Source organism: Momordica charantia (genome assembly GCF_013281855.1).
Source record: "Momordica charantia cultivar OHB3-1 chromosome 5 unlocalized genomic scaffold, Mcharantia_2.0 BLBB01000005.1, whole genome shotgun sequence".
Lineage (NCBI taxonomy): Eukaryota > Viridiplantae > Streptophyta > Magnoliopsida > Cucurbitales > Cucurbitaceae > Momordica > Momordica charantia.
The window spans coordinates 6,800,733-6,819,966 of record NW_028275163.1 but is presented as its reverse complement, the minus strand read 5'-3'; the positions used below and the strand labels follow the sequence as shown (position 1 = coordinate 6,819,966).

The 19,234-nt window shown below is 34.0% G+C and overlaps 2 protein-coding genes across 7 annotated transcripts; both read right to left on the bottom strand.

Annotated features, from left to right (window-relative positions):
* Positions 1-1,407: 1,407 nt before the first annotated feature.
* On the bottom strand, positions 1,408-7,631 carry LOC111014680 (putative WD repeat-containing protein C2A9.03). Of its 3 annotated transcripts, none has more exons than XM_022289474.2 (10): positions 7,478-7,631; positions 6,693-6,874; positions 6,409-6,576; positions 6,177-6,263; positions 5,699-5,833; positions 5,083-5,193; positions 3,617-3,708; positions 3,437-3,542; positions 3,074-3,160; positions 1,408-2,046 (listed from the first exon to the last, which is right to left on the bottom strand). In XM_022289474.2, exons 2-10 carry the CDS (start codon positions 6,798-6,800, stop codon positions 1,633-1,635), a joined length of 1,308 nt encoding a protein of 435 aa, XP_022145166.1. In that variant the 5' UTR covers positions 6,801-6,874; positions 7,478-7,631; the 3' UTR covers positions 1,408-1,632. The 3 variants fall into 3 exon arrangements, with proteins under 3 accessions (XP_022145166.1, XP_022145168.1, XP_022145169.1); XM_022289476.1 differs by lacking the exon at positions 7,478-7,631 and adding an exon at positions 7,314-7,471; XM_022289477.2 differs by lacking the exon at positions 7,478-7,631 and adding an exon at positions 7,197-7,293.
* A 4,631-nt stretch (positions 7,632-12,262) lies between these two features.
* Positions 12,263-18,121, bottom strand: EMB1692 (Ubiquitin carboxyl-terminal hydrolase family protein). Of its 4 annotated transcripts, XR_002601932.2 has the most exons (4): positions 17,946-18,121; positions 16,285-16,337; positions 12,653-12,797; positions 12,263-12,582 (listed from the first exon to the last, which is right to left on the bottom strand). XR_002601932.2 is itself a non-coding variant. In XM_022289496.2 (2 exons), the coding sequence occupies exon 2, from the start codon at positions 16,194-16,196 to the stop codon at positions 14,742-14,744; it is 1,455 nt and encodes a 484-aa protein (XP_022145188.1). In that variant the 5' UTR covers positions 16,197-16,331; positions 17,946-18,110; the 3' UTR covers positions 12,263-14,741. The 4 variants fall into 4 exon arrangements, 1 of the variants encoding a protein (XP_022145188.1); XR_015791013.1 differs by lacking the exon at positions 16,285-16,337 and having other exon boundaries at positions 17,946-18,117; XR_015791012.1 differs by having other exon boundaries at positions 12,653-16,337; positions 17,946-18,110.
* Positions 18,122-19,234: the final 1,113 nt, after the last annotated feature.

The window sequence follows — 19,234 nt, the reverse complement described above, 5'->3', positions numbered from 1 at the left end:
AAAAAAGAAAAAAATCATATAAAATTCAAAACTGTATTTCATATAAATTTTCTAACTCAATTATAAAAATTTCTTACTTCGACAAAATCAAACAAATAAAATATTGTCTTAAGTTGTCAACTTGAACCTAGTTCAACCAGTTAAAACATATATCTCTAACTAAAATGCCGTGTTTTCGAAACCCCGCCAAAACAATCTGATACAATATAAACAATCAATATTTATGAAATTCACCACAAAAACGCTCACAGCCAATCATAATTCTTTAAAAGAAAAAAGCCGGGTAACTTTGCCCTATAATTTACTACCATTTGAGTCGAACAGTAATTATTCTATGCTACAAATTTTACATGTTCATGTCATGTGGTAATTTTTGAATACAACTGGCAGTGCAAAATTCAAGCCATACATAATAAACTTAAAGCACTAATGTTTTTTAAAAAAGTTCAGTAAAACTTCACGACAAAGGCAACGCAAATTCTTCTGTTTCACATAATTTATTTTCACAAAAAAAAAAAAAAAAAGCATTAGTGAAATCGATGACATATCAATATGAATTTTACTTAGTTATTGCCAAACCATCTTTTATTTGTTACTAATTTTAAAATCTCAGATCACCCAATTGAGAAAATCCATCCTTGAAAACAACATTAAAGTAGATTTCTGAGTAATAATTCTTGGCGGGTTATTTACTTATAAACTCACAACACTGACTAAACAAAATTGTAGCATTTTTTTCCCAATTTACTCGCTCTTCTGGTACCATTGAAAATGGCTATCAAACAAATTATGCAGACAATGAATCTAGTGGCTAACCAATACACGCAGACAATGTTCATCTTCTCCACCTAAACCGTACGGCTGTATGTGTATACATACACACACTAAAAAAATCTTAATATTCTCTACTAAGAAAATCGTTTCGCTTTTAGTTATCAATTTATCAAACAATTTTCTTTGGTACCACAAATAGATAACTTAACCTATATTCAAAATTGCCAGGCCTTTAGCCTTTCGTAGCCCACCAAGTAGCCCATTTTGAAAGTGATGGTAAAAAAAAAGGTTATTTTGAAAAAGGATAAATGATACCTAAAAATCAATTTCAAGTGATTTTAAACTTTCCTAAAATCAATTTTCTAATTTGTCAAAATATTATAAGAGATCAATTTTCCAAACACGCCTTAAAGATGACCCAAAAATAATGTGAAAAAAGTTACGGTTTAAAGATAAAGAATACCAAAAAGAAGAGACATCAACAGAACAAGAATGAACATTATAAAGCAGTACTATTGCAAAATACCCATCTTTCACAGAAACACAACTGAGCCACCTACTCAGTTCTAAGCAATTGTTAAAAAAAAAAAAAAAACTAACATTGACAAAGCAAAGCCAATGGGGAGACATGTCTGAAGGGGAAGAAAGTAGTCACCTGAGCAGCCATTCATTTTCATTTTCAATAAACATGAACAATACAAAACTAGAAACTATGTACAGCTTCAGAAACCAGTTCCAAGAATTACTTACTTCCAAGTCTGTGATATTGTTTCGGTCGCTCGGCGTTGCCGGGAAAGATAAACCATTCTTTTCTTTTAACCACAAAATACTATTTTCTCCCTTACAAGAGAGTGACGACTACAAGAATGAATCAATATATCCATAGGTATGCCTCCTGTTATATTGTAGTAAGCTTGCATATGTCCTATCCCAGATTCCTATGTACAGAGACTCATCATCTGGGCTCAACGACACCCCAGAGATCTCTCCGAAGAAATCGATCTCTTGTCTCTTCTTATAATCTGCACTTGTGCTATACACATGTACAAAATCTGCAGGTTCAGCAACCACCATGAACTGACCGTCTGATGAATAACGGATCGACCGAGCAGCACCGATATGACCCTTAAGAACTGCAATGGGTGATGAGAACTTCCTTATATCCCATACTCGGCATGTCTTGTCTTGATTCCCAGTAGCAAACATCCGACCATTGGGATGCCAAGCAGAAGCGAAGGAGTAATCTCGATGACCAACAACCGTACCTATAGCCTGAAGCACATTATAATTCGTTGTGTCAATGTCATTTACCGATTACAGCATAAAATGCCACCACCAAAATACTAAAGTATCTTGTAGGCTACATAAAGAGTAGGAAAGAAGATAAAGAAAAAGCGATTCATTATCATCTGATCTTCCATTAATAGTTGTGTGAATTAAATTAGATACATTCAAACAACGAGCATTAATACGTGCCGTACAAATGACAGCAGATTTGAATAGGAACTACTACATGGCAAGGACAACATTTTAAAGACTGAAGGTAACCTCGTGACTTTCTAAGAAACAGAGTGTAAGCCTCAAACTCAAAGTGATATGAGTTTATCCACCTCTCATGAAAATATATAAATGTAAAAACCATGTATTAAGAGAAGTCCAAAAAGAAGAATCTTACATCCACATGCTATCCTAAATTAAATAAAAATTCTATAAGTTCTTTTCTTCTAGTCCTAGGGGTTACCAGTAGTAATACCATAGGGGTTACCAGTAGTAATACCACAACTCTTATCGTGTTAATATTACATACATAGAGGCAATTCTCGTGAATCAAAGAAGGCAAAAGTTTTGAGTCTAGAATTTGATGAAGCCCAAGACGAAGACTCAAAAGCTGTTTAAAATATTAGCAAGGATACGAAGTCCAAGAAAGTATAGGATTTGAGCCATCTCACTTTGCTTTTTCTCCTTACAATTCCTTTATCCCTCTCTTCCCATTTTACATTTTGATCCAACACCAACAGATCTTCAGTATTCCTCACTGATTTCTAATTCTCTACTATCTTACAGACCAACAGGGCTAGTGACAACAATGAAGCTAATGAATGCCAAAAACATGCAATCATAACAGAAACAGCTAAAAAGCATGGTAATGACTTCGACAAAACATATAAAGAACTCTATCCCAAACTAGGAGCCCAGGCAAGAAGTTGAAATAGCATTAACTTTCTAAACTCCTACATAAATTCAACCCATACTCTAGATAATAACGGGGTCAATCTGTATGGCATGAAACTTCCCTTACCGTTCCATTTCTTGAATCAACAATCAATCCATCTGTGTGATCCCCAACAACAGTGATAAGCCTCCGGTCTGGGCTCATTGATGTATGCTGCAGCAACAGAATGATAAACAAAGAATCATTAAAACATTTCCTGAACATTTTTTTCCACACAATTCATGTCTTTTGAAAACAAGCCGTATCCTCTAAAATACTATTGTTGCATTGAAAATCATTAATTATTGCAAATTAACTTTCACTACCACAAGCAGGGCTGTCCTAGATAGCAGTCATATATTCAGAAAGTAGAAGAAATTAGTAGAGAAATGTAAGGAACAATTGGGGACATAGACACAATCAATCATGTAAAATCTGGAGGGGACATACATTTACTGGCCATGAAAAATGGAAGTGATTCAAAAGCTGAAACCTCTCCATGTCATACTCTCTCACGCTGCAATCATTATTTGCTGCCATGAAATGTAATTCACCACTGCAAAATAATAAATCAGTTCGAGTTCATGTACATACTCCAGCCAACCAGACTCAGCCAATGTGATAAAATACCTCATGCTGTCATATATTTCAACAGCATTTGTAATTGCGTTATCATCATGTGTTGTGCGAGTACAGAAGCTTACTCCTTGTTTATCCAAACGCTGCAGGAATATACACAATGGTTAATACAGTGTGATGCGACCGCTGTCACTTATCCAAATATTCTTAAAACAAAAAGTTGCTTAAAGTTTTCATAAATTTAACTAGACTGACAATGAAGTACTAACAATAGGTACCTTCATGTGCTAACACCACAGAATGAAACAAAAGGCAGAAATTATTCCCATAAGACAGCAAATTCACGATGATTATATCATAAAATGTCAGATTTCAAATTGACATCATTCCTCTCACATTGCATTAATTAACTAAACCATGGAAACCAACATGGGATGGCTCAAGTGGTCAATGAGGGCCAATGTAAAGTCTAAAGGACTAAGAGGGAATGAGTTCAAACCATGGTGGCCACCTACCTATGATTTAATATCCTATGAGTTACCTTGTCAACCAAACGTAGTAAGGTCGGGCAATTGACCCTATTCTATTTCATTACATTAATGAAATCTGTTTCTTCTAAAAAAAAAATAATAATAAATAAATAAATATTAAAACATACATCGAAAATTTTCTAAACATTGAAAATAGAATTGTTTCAAGTGAAGACACTATCAATATAAGAGGAGGAAACCATTCACATTCAAACTTTCATGGTATAGCCCATGTTTTAAAAAGCTTTTGAGGCTTACGCCTTGAGGCTCGCCTCGAGGCAAGGCTCTAACTTTTAGCCTCGAGACTTACGCCTTCTTTGAACCATAAGAGGCTTACGCCTCTCATAGAAGAGGCTTACGCCTCTTTGAAGACACACTGAGGCTTAAAGTCTTTACGCCTCGTGTAATGATTAGAACAATTTTAGTAATTTGCCCAATTCTTACAAAATATAAAGGTTTCTTTGCATATGGAATGCACTATAGGTGTGGCGATGATTCAATCTATCACTACTTTTACTAATTGGACTTTAAAAACATTGGAGACAAATTTTATAGAATAAGTCAATCATATTAGTGATAATAGTACTAGTGATAATAGTAGTGATATTAGTAGTGATATTGAGGATCTTCTTTTAGGATTTTTATTTAAGTGGTAACTAACAGATGATTTTTTTATACTTTTATATAACTATTATGTTTAGCAATACTTGATCATACAAATTTTAGATTTGTATAATTTTTTAATTAAAATTGATGCTTACGCCTCATACCGCCTCGAGGCTTACGCCTCGCCTCTTCAAGAGGAAAAGCCTCGAGGCAGCCTTTAGCCTTTTAAAACATTGGGTATAGCAACAACCAATGATCTTTTCCAGCAGTTAGGGGTTCTCCCAACCATGGACCAAGAGAAAACAATGGTATTTCCCCAAAGAAAAAAGGGGGAAATCCAGCATTAGAAAATGTGCTAAAAACTACTAGCGATGTGCTAACCTTGCAAGTAAGCTCTCCTTGGAATCCACCTGCAACCAGAAAATTGTCCTTGACTGCAAGTGTGCTAATCTGAGTTTGTGTAAAACCCTCTAATAGACTTCCAGCATGTTTCTGCATAACCAACCAAACAAAAACCATCCAGAAGGCATAGGGAATTAAAAATAATCGCATTGACCATCAACTCCTACTTCCAACCCTTAATAATGGGATAAAAAATTGCACATGGTCCACACCATCAGTGGAAAATAAAGCGGGGGGAAAGCAATACAATAAGCACAAACAAGTGCATTGGAAAAATAGGCACAAAAACGTGTAATGGCCACTTCACTAAAAAGGTACAAATATTCTTTTACCATCAACATCAACGTCCAATAACATGATTTAAAAAGAAGTCCTTTTATCTTCAATAGATGTAACAAGTAGATTCATCATTTTATATCTGGGTTCTAATTTACTTTAACGTGCAAGGTAATCTCCAGTTCCATCACCAAGTGAACAGAATTATGCAGAAAGATGAGAAACATCAGCAGCAATGCTTATGATAGTCTCTGAATCTCTTACAGTCTCGTTGATTTGCTAAAATATAATAAACAATTGGAATAAGTGTGATACATACCTCCGTAGGTGCTACATGCCCAGAAAAGTTGAGGATCTCAGATAAGTTGCCGGATAAAGATGACCAGTGCATGACAGAATAATTGGACATCAAATACACATCATGTTTTGAAGTCGCCCAAACCAAGTTCCTTAGCTGCGACGTGAAAGCAAATAATAAACTTCCTTCCTCCAAAGCACTCAGGAAGAAGATAATAAAAAAACAGCAACCAAAACATTAGAAAAATAAGGATTTCACCTCAGCATTCCATTTATTTTATTATGGCAGTCTGTTTGCCAGACATGGACTCGATTAACATCAAATATAACAAATAAACAAACCATCTGACACAAAAAGTGGTCCATGTATCGTCAGAGAACAATTACAAATTTACCAATAGTTAGAAAAATGAATGGAGATTAAAACCTGCCTCATAATTAACGTACAACTATAGAATAGGGATAGACAAGAGTTATTATCAGTTGCAAAACGTTCGTACCTGAAAGTGCAAGATAGTAGGCTTAACCAGTCTTGTATTGTGAAAGAACTCATAGTAGTTCCCTCCACTTTCTATTGCTTTGCACTCCTAAAAGGACAAATACAATTACTACAATACTTGTGTAAGAACTTCCAGTATCAATAAGCCCGTCCACAGCCTCCTACTCAACCTTTGAACCCCGTTAATTAAAGGAATAAAATGAAGAGGAAAATAATTTCATGACAAGTTATACCTTATCAACAGATGCTCCGGATAAAGGAATATTTTCATAATTTTTATACTGTTCAAGCCTTGTCAACCGGTACTTCTCGCGAGTAATATTCAAGCTCTCCCATGGAATACCTTGAATGTCCTGTCCCTTCCTCGCAAGGGCAGATGATGTATCTGTCACCTTGGTAAGCTGAAAGAAATTAAAGGATCTTAATGTCAAAGGCACGCACCAGAGCTATAAACTTACCAATATTGGCCCAATGAAGGGCTACAACAGATGGAGAATGGAGATGGAAAAAAACAAACCATGTCTAATTCGTCTTCACCCAGTTCTCCATCATCAATTTCATCAGCCATTTCATGCCCACCCGCCATGTAATCAAATTCATCCATATCTTGCTGATGGTATGACATGCCACGAAGTCTCTACAGGCCTCGCCAATCTATCCCTCTGCAATCAAATGCAGAAATCTTGCCGATGGAAAAAGCTGTAGAGAATGCATTTGCATTAAAAAACAAAATCGAAGCAATTCATTAAAATGACGTCGAAAGCAATACGCTAACAACCCACCACCAAGCACGAACACAAAATATATCAGACAGAAGGAAAGTACAACTTCCCAATTAGAAAACCCCCCAAAAAAGAATGAAACAAAGAAACTAGGATGCATATTCGAGCAAGTACGGAAGTTTCCCGAAAACCCATTTCGTTTTAAGCCTAATAACAACCAGCCATACAAGAACAACGCTAGGAAAACAAACAGAGAACTGATCATTCAACGAACAGTTAAAAAAAAAAGAATCACACACAAATTCGCGAAGAGAACAGAAGATATGCAATCGAAACGACCAATAAGCCGGACGAAGAAGAATTAAAATGAGAAGCAATAGGGAGGACATGCATAGGATTAGACCCAGAAAAAATACCCGTAAAAGAATCGAAAACGATCGGAATTAGCGGAGAAAAAGAAAGGGAATCTACGAGGAAACCTCGCACTCGTAAATTTCTTCAGAAAGAACCCAAAAAAAAAAACAATCAAATTGAAGAACAAGTTGAGGGAGGGAAGAGAAGGAAAGGAAGATAAACACACGCTTTTCACTTCCTTCTGGCTTTGTTGCGCCCCTCTCTCTCTCTGTTTCTCTCTCTAAAACTCCCAAATGTGATAACGATGGTGGGGGGTTTTAAGGAAGTCGGCAAACCGACCTCTGTCTCTCAAATTCCAAATCAAATAACATGATAAAATAAAGTTTAAATTTTTAAAAAGATATACTTTTTCAATTTGTTTAATGCCTATTGAATTGAAAGAGGAATATTGAGGATTACGTTTTGGCATTATTTAAAGATTTGGATAGAGAAAAATAACATAAACCCAATACGTGGTAACATAATCAATGGATAGCCCATATTAATTTGAATTTCACCATGTGACTAATTTGTTAGGAGTAAAATTATCTAACTGGATTCGCCCCAATTGAATTGAGATCAAGAAAGTAACATGAATCGTGTCATGCGAGTCGGACTACTCGACCTAACCGGATCAGATATGTATTACAACTTACTTTTTGCTACATCTTAACTGAAATCTTTGTTTGATTTAAGTCGGTGTTCCTTTGGAACAATTCAACATCGGGACTTGGATCAAAATTATGCATCAACACAAACATGAATAATTCGTATTAGGTCATAATATGAGTAGCTTGTGAATAGTCTATAGGTAAATATTTGAGATGTGCTTAATTAACGATCTTTAGACATTAAAGAATTTTCATTGTAGATGGATTGTTCGTTCATATCAACAATAAAGTTGCAAATCGTTATCAAGTGGGCCTATATTAATGTGATTCATCAATTTTATAAACTACCAAAGATTTTGAACACTTCACTAGTGCATAGATCAAATTAACTGGGAAATTCTAAACATGCAAATTTCAAGAACAAGATGTTGCAAGAATATGAAATGTCATGCCATCAGAAACAAATTAAATTTTTATTCATTGATCATAACATTAAACTAACTCTAATGAGTCAATATGAAAATTGCTTAAATGATTAAGGCATACATTATCGGTCTAAAGATTGTGAGTTCGAATCCCACCACCACACGTTAAATAATAATAAAAAATAAAAACTAACTAATGTAACCCAAGTATCGGACTTTTTATCCCCTATATGAAACTCCCAATTGAAAACATAAAATAAATTCACATGTTGGTAAGGTAAAAGACAAAAATATCCATATTCCAACATGACCTAGAGAGTAAAATTAGATAGACAAAATAATATCAAAAGTAATAAATTTGTGGGTCTTAAACCTTTTCAGACTAAAGATGAAGGACTAGACAACACTCATCATATATTCCCTATTACTCTACCATTAAGGAATGTTGGGGATTAACACTCAACATATTTAAGTACTGCCTTGTACAAATTCAGAGCTATGAGCTTTCCATGTGGCTTCATTTTACTGGCTAATATCTCGTGTAGTCATGTTTGTATATCACCATCCACTTTGGTATCTTACCGAACAAAGATCGATGGTGATACTGTTCCTCTGTATTGATCAAGAATTTCGATTTTTTGAAAATGCTAGGTATATGTTTAATACATGTAAAGTTGAACACTGTTTAATAAAAACTTAGAATAGAAAGGAACGTTGTTTAATAAAAATATACGATAACGCTGCTAATGAAAAAGGAATTGTCTACCTTTAGAAAGCCTAGACATTCTGATATCACTGCGGCCAACTTGGTTCGACTAAGTCGACTTGTGGAAATGCTGCATGTGTGCCAAAATAATGATAATCATGTATAGTGAGTGACAATTCTAACTCTCAGGTAGATAAGTTAATGATCTCTTACTTCGAAGTTTTTGTTTTTCATACTTTATTATTGTCATCTTTGTCTCAACCCGTCAAATTTTGAAATTTTCTATCATATTTTGAAATTCTAAAATTGTTATGGATGAGAAAAATTTTTCCGCAATTCGAATTCCCCTCATTTAAGCAATCAATCCTGATGGTATTAGGATTTCTCCTAAATTCAGTAGAATATATCTATAATTATCCTGATGGCCTTAGGATTTTCCCTTTCTAAATAGAAGGTATGCTACAAATCTACTCTTTGCTATGCTCACAATACCCTATACTCTATACTCGACTTATCTAATTCTGACTTAAGCATCGGAATCTGTGTGGTAAGACCACATCGGTTTAGTGTTTTGCAGGTCTCGTCGATCCCTTTATTTTGGAATATTGGTGAGAGTTTACCGAGATTTCCAAGATGTCAAATCTCTCCCTCAACAATAATATATAGAGAAGTCACGATTTAAAAAATTGTGATAATATAAAATTTTTTATAGAGTCTTGAGCTATGAATAGGGATTCTCATAGATGTGGTTTAGAAAATTGAGATTATACAAGTGCAACAACAAAATTTAAAGTACTATATTTGTAATTTAGTTTTCTTTCTTCTAAGTTTAAAATTTATAATTCTTTATTTCTTATAAAAATTATTTTTGAAAAATGCAAAAGATTGTCATGTCACTACCATTTTGCTATAGACTATAGAGTAAATAGGATCAACTATATATGTCGGTGATAATAACAAGGCAATTTGGATGCTGAAAGAATATGGTCTTAGCTGTCTCTAGAAAATTATTGAATAATATTATTACTCCCCCTAAATAATTTTTTATTAAAAATAATTAGAATATAGTAGAAAATTATTTATATTAACCTAATTTTCTTGATTAGTATTTTCCTATCTCGCTTGGGATGTGCATTCTCTCACCTCCAGTTAGTTAATTTTCATAATTTTTTTAAGAATCGATAATAGACCTACTTAATTATCAAGAAATTTCATGGTTCCATCTTTAAATTTCATCAAATTAAACCCTAAATTTAAATGAAACGAAGAAAATATGACTAAAATGGTAGGTAATGATTTTTTAGCAGTTTTTCTAAGGATAACAGTACACACAGTGGTATGATCATATTGTCCACCTTTTAACATAATCTTCATGATTTTGTTTTTTATTTCACCCAAAAAGTATCATACCAATGTGGTTTTGATTTTGACTCCTTGCAACCCCAACACAATATTAATTGGTTCTAGAGCAATTTTTAGACCTACTTTTAAAGAGATATTACTTTCATCATCCGCTCAATTATTCAGTCTAATGAAATTTAGAATTGTAAAATTAAAATGGACTCAATAATTTTCTTTCTACCATATCTTTGAACTACAAGAGAACATAACTTATCAAATACATTTTAACCAGTTAAGCTACGTTCAAGTTACAAATTAACCGAAGAAGTTAAATACATGATAGCATTTGAGTGTTCGGGAGAATGGATTTAAGGAGGGGAAACACACATGATTAGAGTAATAGGGTTGGAAATCAAAGCATGCACAAAGAAAGGAGTTGGTTGAATTAATATGTAGAGAAAATGATTTGATTTTGGGGGAAATTTAATGGTTTTGAAATTGGTAAGGGCATGGCCATGATTCAAGTATAGTGGAGGCATGCTTTTTGTATAGAGTGCCATTTTCTTGCTCCTCTCTTCCCAAGACTCCCTCTCTCTCCTCATCATCGTCATCTCCCACTTTACATGCAACTCAAAACTTACTTTGTAATACTTTTAATGGTGAAAGTTCATTTTGGGTATCTAATTTGATTTTAATTTTGTCAATAATGTAATTATGAATTAGTATTGTGACTATAATCAAAACTTCTATTTTTCTGCCTTATTTATTAAAAATTTAATGGTGGTCAATGAAAGATGAGTGCTGACAAGTAAGCTCCTAAATATTTTTCTTACTTTTAATCTCTAAAAGCTTCAATTTTATTTTATGGTCTCGCGATATTTCAATCAAATCTCTATTCAATAGCGTCAAAAAAAAAAATTAAAAATGGTGATGTGGAATTTTAAAACTTTTCTTTTTAATGTTAAATGCCTACCTTACTGAATAAAAAAGTTAAAAAGATTCTATTGGAATTTTTGATTGTTAGGACTGATTGAACTTTTAAATTGAGTCGGATGAAATAGAAGTTTAACGAAAAGATGTCAATTTATAGAGAATGAGAACTTTAAAGGTCATAATATTGTTTCCTTGTTCAACTTCAATGGTGTTATTGGTTAGGAAATTTACTAAAAAAATTTCTCATCTAGGAATTGTAATTGAAACTTTCAAAACATAAATTGGAAAATAGTATAAACTCGAATAGAGTAAAAAACAAAAGATTTGAGTCAAAATTCGAGGAAGGAAGTTTCGAATAGGAACCGAAAGGCCTGCGATCAATGCACTCAATTTATCTTGATTTAGGTAGTTATGGACTCTTCATTAGCGTTATGATCCACTTCCTAGCAAAGACGACTGCTCAAATAAAATGGGATGAATTAAATCAATAAATTTTTTGATTGATTCAGGGCGTTGCAAAGTCTAGCACTCAATTAGTTGCATTGGCATGTCACTCGACTCCTCAACTCACTTCAATTGCAAAGTTTGATATTCTAGTGTCCTAGACGTAGAAGAACCACACCAATCCATCCCATTGAGAATGACACTTGAAAGATGAATGCATATAACCATTGTTTGATACGAAGCAAAATTCGAGTTGTAACACTGTGTGATACATTTATCCTTATCAAAAAGTTTATTTCTTAATGAATTCTTTTCTTTCCCTATTTTATATAAATTATTAGCCTCAGTTAAGTTTTAAAAATTGAATCTAAAATATCAAAAATAAAAATAAAATAAAAGTTATCAAATGGACTCTAACTTCTAAATGAGTGGAGAACTCATCCTAATGTTTTCAAGCAACTGAGGCAACCATAAGAAAAAATATTCCCTAATTCGAGCATTAACCCGCTAGATAAAATACCTATGACTTATCTTAATATTAAAGTTGGATCTCTTTTTCCATATTTGTTAACCAATAGAATATTCCCAAGAAATTCTATTTGGGTGGGGGATTTTCAAGAGAATTGAAGCTTGCAATGCCTTAAAAGCCAACAAAATGAAAGTAAATGGTTGGTTGGTTTGGCTTAGCTGCTCTTGAATAGTTCTGTTGGCCATCAAAGAGGCAAAGCATGAACCCTGAAAAGCCTCAAACAGTATCCCAAAACTTTAGAAACTGCAAGCCTTTCTTTCACCTTTTATCTGTCAAAACTGCTTCATTACACCTTACACATACCTACAATTAATAAACAATGAATACTTTAAATTATATCACTAACAAGTTATATAGTTTGCTATGTATGTACCTCCTTTTTATTGGAAGATCCACCAAAAGGTTATCATTTCCAACAAAAAGTTCAGTTTGATTCAGGAAACTTCTTTTGCTTCCTCCAACTTAGGTTCAAGCTTAACAAAGGTCACAAGAGATGGTTTCGAGCGATGATTTCGAGCCTAATACATGTTTAGAGAAAAGATTAGAAGCAATAACTACTAATAAGAGCATTTGAAGACTTGTACAACCAATATAAAGACAGAAGGTTTGTGTCTTCAAAGTTCATTGAGTCTTTTGGTTTCATCTACATTACACGAAGTCGAGCGCCAGTATAACGCAGGATGATTCTAGTAGAGACCAAAATAGATGGCTAATAACAGAGTAAGTGCTTCCACATAAGTTTCAAAAACCTTCCCTTGAGAGTTTTTAAGACAACATCAACTCCCCACCCTTGGAAGATGAAACATTCTAACACACATAATGAACACAAATGCATGCTATCAACTACACGGAGCACAAAGCATATGATGCATATTTCTGGTATAAGTCTAGTTTGCATGATAAACATAACTTTAGATAATCATTTAAGAGAAGTACTTTTTCCGTAAGTGTTAAAATCACTTTTGACTATAACTAAACACCATCAACATTTTGAACAGTACTTTTGAATTAGCTAAAAGCACTTTTGAACCTTCTAAAAGTTATCCAAAACTCATCCTAAGTAAACATTCAAACACAAATAATTAGCACAAATGCATGCATATCCATTGCACGGAGCACGACGAACATGATGCACATTTCAAGTATGCTTTTCTGCTGATTGAAAGATGGCGTGGGTGTGTCTTTTTAGACAACAAAACCTATGAATTGTAATAATTGATGTGTGTTCATCAAACAACTCTACTCAAATAAGCATCAAGATGAAACAAAGTCTGGACATTGAAGATGTCTAGTAACATCTATCTATTTTCTGTATGGATAGAAACTGGAAAGTACATTAAATATCATAATCAATGCTTCTGTGTATAAAAGCTATAGACAAACATAGGGAAAAAAAGCAGTAAAAGACGAATACGAAGACTATTAATATGTCAGCAGCAATTTGAAATTTTAGGATACATGCAAAACGTGTAATACAACATAGTATGAATAAAAATGTTTGACCCGTATCTGTCCACACAGAATATCTGTTACTGTGTAGTCATCAGAAGCCAATTCATCAATTTAGGAGCATAGACTAAGGATACAACCAAAGCTAGAAGGATCCATCCATCATGCTCCACCAAATACACAATATGATATATATCACTAAAATCAGCTACTTGTGACCAACCCAACCGTTTGCTAGCTCACTGATGGGGAAATTTTTTAACCATTATTCACAGAATATTTTAAGGTGTGTTTAGTGACGATCCTGTTTCTTATTTTTTTTCAAAAAAAAAAACCCGCTTGATAATGATTTGGTAATTGTTTCTTGTTTCTTAAAAATAAGAAACGTCAACGAGAAATTGTGATAGTTACCAAAAATAAGAAACAGTAAACGAAAAATAGGAATATTACCGAACAACCACTTATTAACACAATCCAAAAAAGCAGAAAAATTTCTGAATACATTCACTGCCAATGACCAAGGGGAAGGGATGAGGTGCCATGCTACACCTGAATATTTACATTATTCACTAACATGAATTTGTTGTCTTAATTTATCTAATGGTATACATGAATAGGAGTTAGAACTTATCTCTTATACGTCTCCCTTGATTAGGGAGAAGATTCATTCACACTCCAGGGAAAGTTCTTCCAATTATCGAAAATTTTGAGGAGGTAAAAGAACATGACAGAGTGAATTATACAGCTTGAGAGGTATAGTGTGGTATATCACCATAGGAGAAATTCATGGACTCCTTGTGCACAAATAGATGTGCCTAGAGGCAGTAGCTTCATCCTTTACTATAGATGATCAGGCTACATATAAACATCCTTTTAGCTTCCAAGGCAACCTTTATCTTCACGAGGTGCTTTTTCTGGATTTAATATGATATACAAACTGGAGAGGCACTGTTTTAACAAATAGATAAATTTCTATGCATCTTCCGAATACACCAAACAAATTAAAATAACCATCACCAAGGTTCAATATGTCCTCCATCTGCATCATCAATAATATCTGCATTAATTGTAGTCCAAAAATCTCCATTCGACCTACTGCTCAGCAGGTCATCACTTTCATTCTCAAAATCTGAATCCTCAAACTCAAATAAACTCTCAAAACCATCATCATAATCATCATCATAGTCAGTTTCTACCTCGTAATCATGATTATTGTCTTCATGATAATTTCCATATTTACTGTCATAAATTTGAGCTTTCCCCTTCTCCCGTCTCATCCTTTTCCCTTCCCTTACGAGCTTCATCCATTGATTTTTTATTACCATAGTCTCGTCCTTGTCCACTAGAACACCCTTATCATCGAACCCCTCAACAAGGAATACAGAGTCTCTCTGACCTTTCAGACTCACATAAAATAACTCTGGATGCCTCACAATCATGCCTCTCAGTTTATTGGGTAGCTCAAAATCTTTTCTGAAATGTGTTAAGTGGTCTATTAAAGTCCTCTTCTCGACCATCATCCCCAATATCTCTCGTACCACAGCACAAGCTCGTTTTTCCGACTCAATAGACTCCTTAGCCAACTCAGTTGCAGGAGTTTTGTAAGGGCAAACATCTGGCAGATCCCTGAACTTAATTAGAAATTCCTGGTGGGCTCTTTTCAAATTCAGCCCCTTTCTTAGTTTCAACAGGTTGAATTTTAATGGCCTGTCGACTATTAGCTCACGTGAAGGAACTTGAGGGCAAGGTAAAGGCTTTGCCAACTCTGAGTCCCAAGAGACAAGCTCTAGTGCCCGACCATATGAGGTATCAACAGTCCTGAATTTGTCTGGAAAATCATTGCAGAGACGGGACCTAAAATTAGGGGGCATGCTTAGATCTGGAGCAAGGTGAACCAACTTTGATAATAGAATCCTGTGGTGTGAAGAAAGCATAAGTAATTTTTGGAGCTTTTCAGCCAAGGTGTTAGAGATAGCCAATTTGAGATCCGAGTCCTGTCTAGCAAGAGATGCTGCTGCTGGGGTTAGACGAACACAAAGTTGGGGATATAGCTTTGTTGCATTGAGTGGTGTGGGTGGATAAGGGATTGAAAAAAGTTCAAAAATGGAAGGATAGCGATGAATCATTGAAAGGAGGGAGCGGGGTTTATGAAGGGCAAGATAGCCACGACACTTGGAAAGAATGTGGAGTGGAATATAATGCTTTGGTTTAGATAGCAGTAGTATTATCAGCTTTTGCACAAATCGAGTTTTGTTATGTTTTACAGCATGCCGATCTAACGAATGACTACGGACAATTTTAAGAGAGGAACAAGGAGATGAGATATGACGAGGCTTGAAATTTTGTTTCCTCTGGTACTTACAACCGATGTTGGAATGCAACCACAATGGATTGCCCCGGAGAAAGTTTGAACTAAGAGATGTTAAGTGCCAGTCCCTTGAGGTTGAGAAATGAGAAGATAAAGCCATTCTTCAGCTTTGCATCAACGAAAGGACTTTTAGCCTACAATAGGTAAACAGATTCATAGGATTTATCTAAAGAATATGACAGATATACTTCTTCCGACTCTGACTCAAGAGCATCAGATGGGGGATGCTACCGTCCTGCTCCTGCATCAGCAGATAAACTGTAAGCAAGTATCTTCAGGTTCTTTACTACCTGCAGTACATATTTACATTTCTACGGTTGTGTACAGTACAGTTTATGGTCCAATGACATTGAAAATAACACGTTATTTTCTCAACTTGTACAATTACAACTTGTGAACAGAAATAAGTAAGAAATAGCAATTTGCGGCAGAGTCTAGCAAATCATTTCACTAGTAAAATATAATAAACAAAAGCAGGATATTTACAACATTATGCCAGATATTTTCATCTTCGTAAGTTAAAAACCTACTACATGCCAAATGTTTAGTTCTAACTTCTAAGAATCAAACAACTCTTAACCTCTGCAAGAAAATTGTTGTGCCATGGGAGAGAGTAAACTGAAAATAGTGTGAAACAAGACTTCTTTTTTGCCTATTGTTTTTGCTGCTACTGTAGTTTTCAGGTTTCTAAAATGTATGAAGAGGAAGTCTCAGATTTCCTTCTCTTCATAGAATCTCGTCATGTGTGTGGCTGGCTGTTTATATATGGAAAAGTTTTTACTGCAACCATGAAACCTTTCAATTGTTGCCACATCTACATGGGTAAGAGTAAATCCAAAAAAGAAGTAAAAGTGTTGTCCTTGGACAAAAGTTTAGGTCCTATTCAATAACAATTTCGTTCTTTATTTTTTGTTTTTAAAAATTATGCCTACTCCTTCTCAATTTCTTTAGAAAGGAAAATATTACTTTCGGATCAAGGATAATAAATAAAATGGAAATAATGTAGACTTAGAAGGCGTCATCCTCCTCTTCAGACGTGTCATCAACAACTTGGCGCTTGTTCGGTCTCCGCTTGTGGCCAAATTCTTAACCAAATTATAAAAAAGAAAAAAAAAAACTAAAATAAATTTTTCAAAACTAACTTTTTTTAGTTTTTAAAACTTTGTTGATTGTGAAGAGGTCTCACATCAATAGTATTTATAAGCTTAATTTTCAAAATAGTAAACCAAAAACAAAATGGTTATCAAATTGGGCGTTAATGCTCAAATCATTACTTTGATATGAGGTTTTGTCCCCTTGAGGGACTAAAATCCAACAGCAAATTAGTAAATCCCACAACCATTACAATCAATATCCTTCACTATAAACGTAGATATAGCGAAAACCCACTTCCATTCCACACTGTTGATAAAATGAACCACGAGTTCCCTCAAGCACTAACATCATTATTCTCGATTCAAACATCAAACACCTCTCAGGCAACAACCTCATGGTTCCTACTCTCACCCATTATTCCTCCTCATAAGAAATAAGTCAAACAAACCCATCTAGAATCCATCTCCTAACACAAACCAATCATCCTACATCGTGAAACCACTGACATCTTGATACAGCAAGCTAAAGGAGGATTAGATCTGATTTAGTGGCATACATGATCCCTCCCACGAAAACACCGTAAACAAATTTAAAATGAAATCCATTCACACATTCAGAGCAACGAAAGCACGCGAAATTACAAAAGCAGAAGATTGTAATGGAAAGTAGAGATGGAGGTGCGAGAGTGTTAAAACGCTATTCTGGGCAGTATCAAACTGAGAATTAATGCCAAAGATGTTCAACACCCACAAACCTGTTGAAAGCTGCGAAGAACTGGAGAGGCGTAGTCCGTAGCAGCTAGTGAGCAGCTGAGACCGAAGGAAAGATCTCAAGCTCCATAGTTGTAGAGGCCCATGTCCAAGTTGCAGCGGCAATAGAACTGGATGAGCGGAGCACGGAGCAGCGTGTCAAAGGGTAATTGTAAAAAATTAGTTAAATTATAAATTTAGGTCTTTTTTCTTTTTTCTTTTTAATGCAATAACAGTTGGGTGGAATTCGAACACAGTATATCTTCGTAGATATGTGCTTTAACCCATATACTAAACCAAAATTAAATTAAGTATGAACTTAATATTTATTGAAAATGAAACGAAATAAATATACTTAATATTTATTAAAAATGAAATGAAATAAAAAATTACTGCAGTAATCAAGCTCAATAAGCTCAATAGTAATTAATATATATCTCCAATTAAGAGATTCAAGTTTCATCCGTCATCCCATATATATCTCCAATTAAGAGATTCAAGTTTCATCCGTCATCCCATATATTGTATTAAACAAAAATTACTCCAATAATTTTTTAATTTGATGAGATTAAAGAATTAATTTACATCAGAAATTTTATGAAATTCGGTAAAATCCAATTTTTTTAGTTAAACTTTTTTTATGTGAAAACACAATTTGAAATCCATTCACTTTCTTGTGATGACAAGCAACATATTCATTTCAAATTTGCCAAATTTGAAATCATTCAAAATCCTAAGCTACGAGACAACCTAGAAGACAATTCTCAATTTGGCTCTTGATTTTCTTAAATTCTTAATTATATGCTTAATCTATTAAGAATTCTTAATTAGGGTTTTGTTAAAAAATTTAGTTGTTATCGTTTGGACTTTATTTCAATTTGGTCTCTATGATTTTAAAAAATATTCAACTTGATTCTTATGGTTTGGATTTAATACTATTTTAGTTTTTATGGATTTAAAAGTTTCACTTTGAGCCTTATGATTTACCTAAACGTCACAAATCGTCTCTGCCTCCACTAAATTGACAACTTTTTTTACGTGGAAATTAGTTGATGTTTTCTATTTGACTAATTGTATTAGTTTAATGTATTAATCATAGCCATCATATTAAAACTTTTAAAATCATAAGAATCCAACTAAAACTAAACTAAACCATATGACCAATTATGTAATTTAACCTAAAAATTATTACAAAAAAATTGAGATATCATTGAATTGTTGTTCTATTAATACACTTACACATATGAATATGCTATTCGAAATATCATAAACGTTAATTTTCTTAGTGTATTTT

Excerpts from the sequence above, each read along its gene's own strand:
- LOC111014680 (XM_022289474.2), bottom strand. The coding sequence starts at position 6,800 with ATGTCATACCATCAGCAAGATATGGATGAATTTGATTACATGGCGGGT. Across the intron at positions 3,709-5,082 it reads AAGGAGAGCTTACTTGCAAG|CGTTTGGATAAACAAGGAGT; the intron begins GTTAGCACATCG and ends ATATTCCTGCAG. Across the intron at positions 2,047-3,073 it reads TTGATTCAAGAAATGGAACG|GCTATAGGTACGGTTGTTGG; the intron begins GTAAGGGAAGTT and ends AATGTGCTTCAG.
- EMB1692 (XM_022289496.2), bottom strand. The coding sequence starts at position 16,196 with ATGGCTTTATCTTCTCATTTCTCAACCTCAAGGGACTGGCACTTAACA.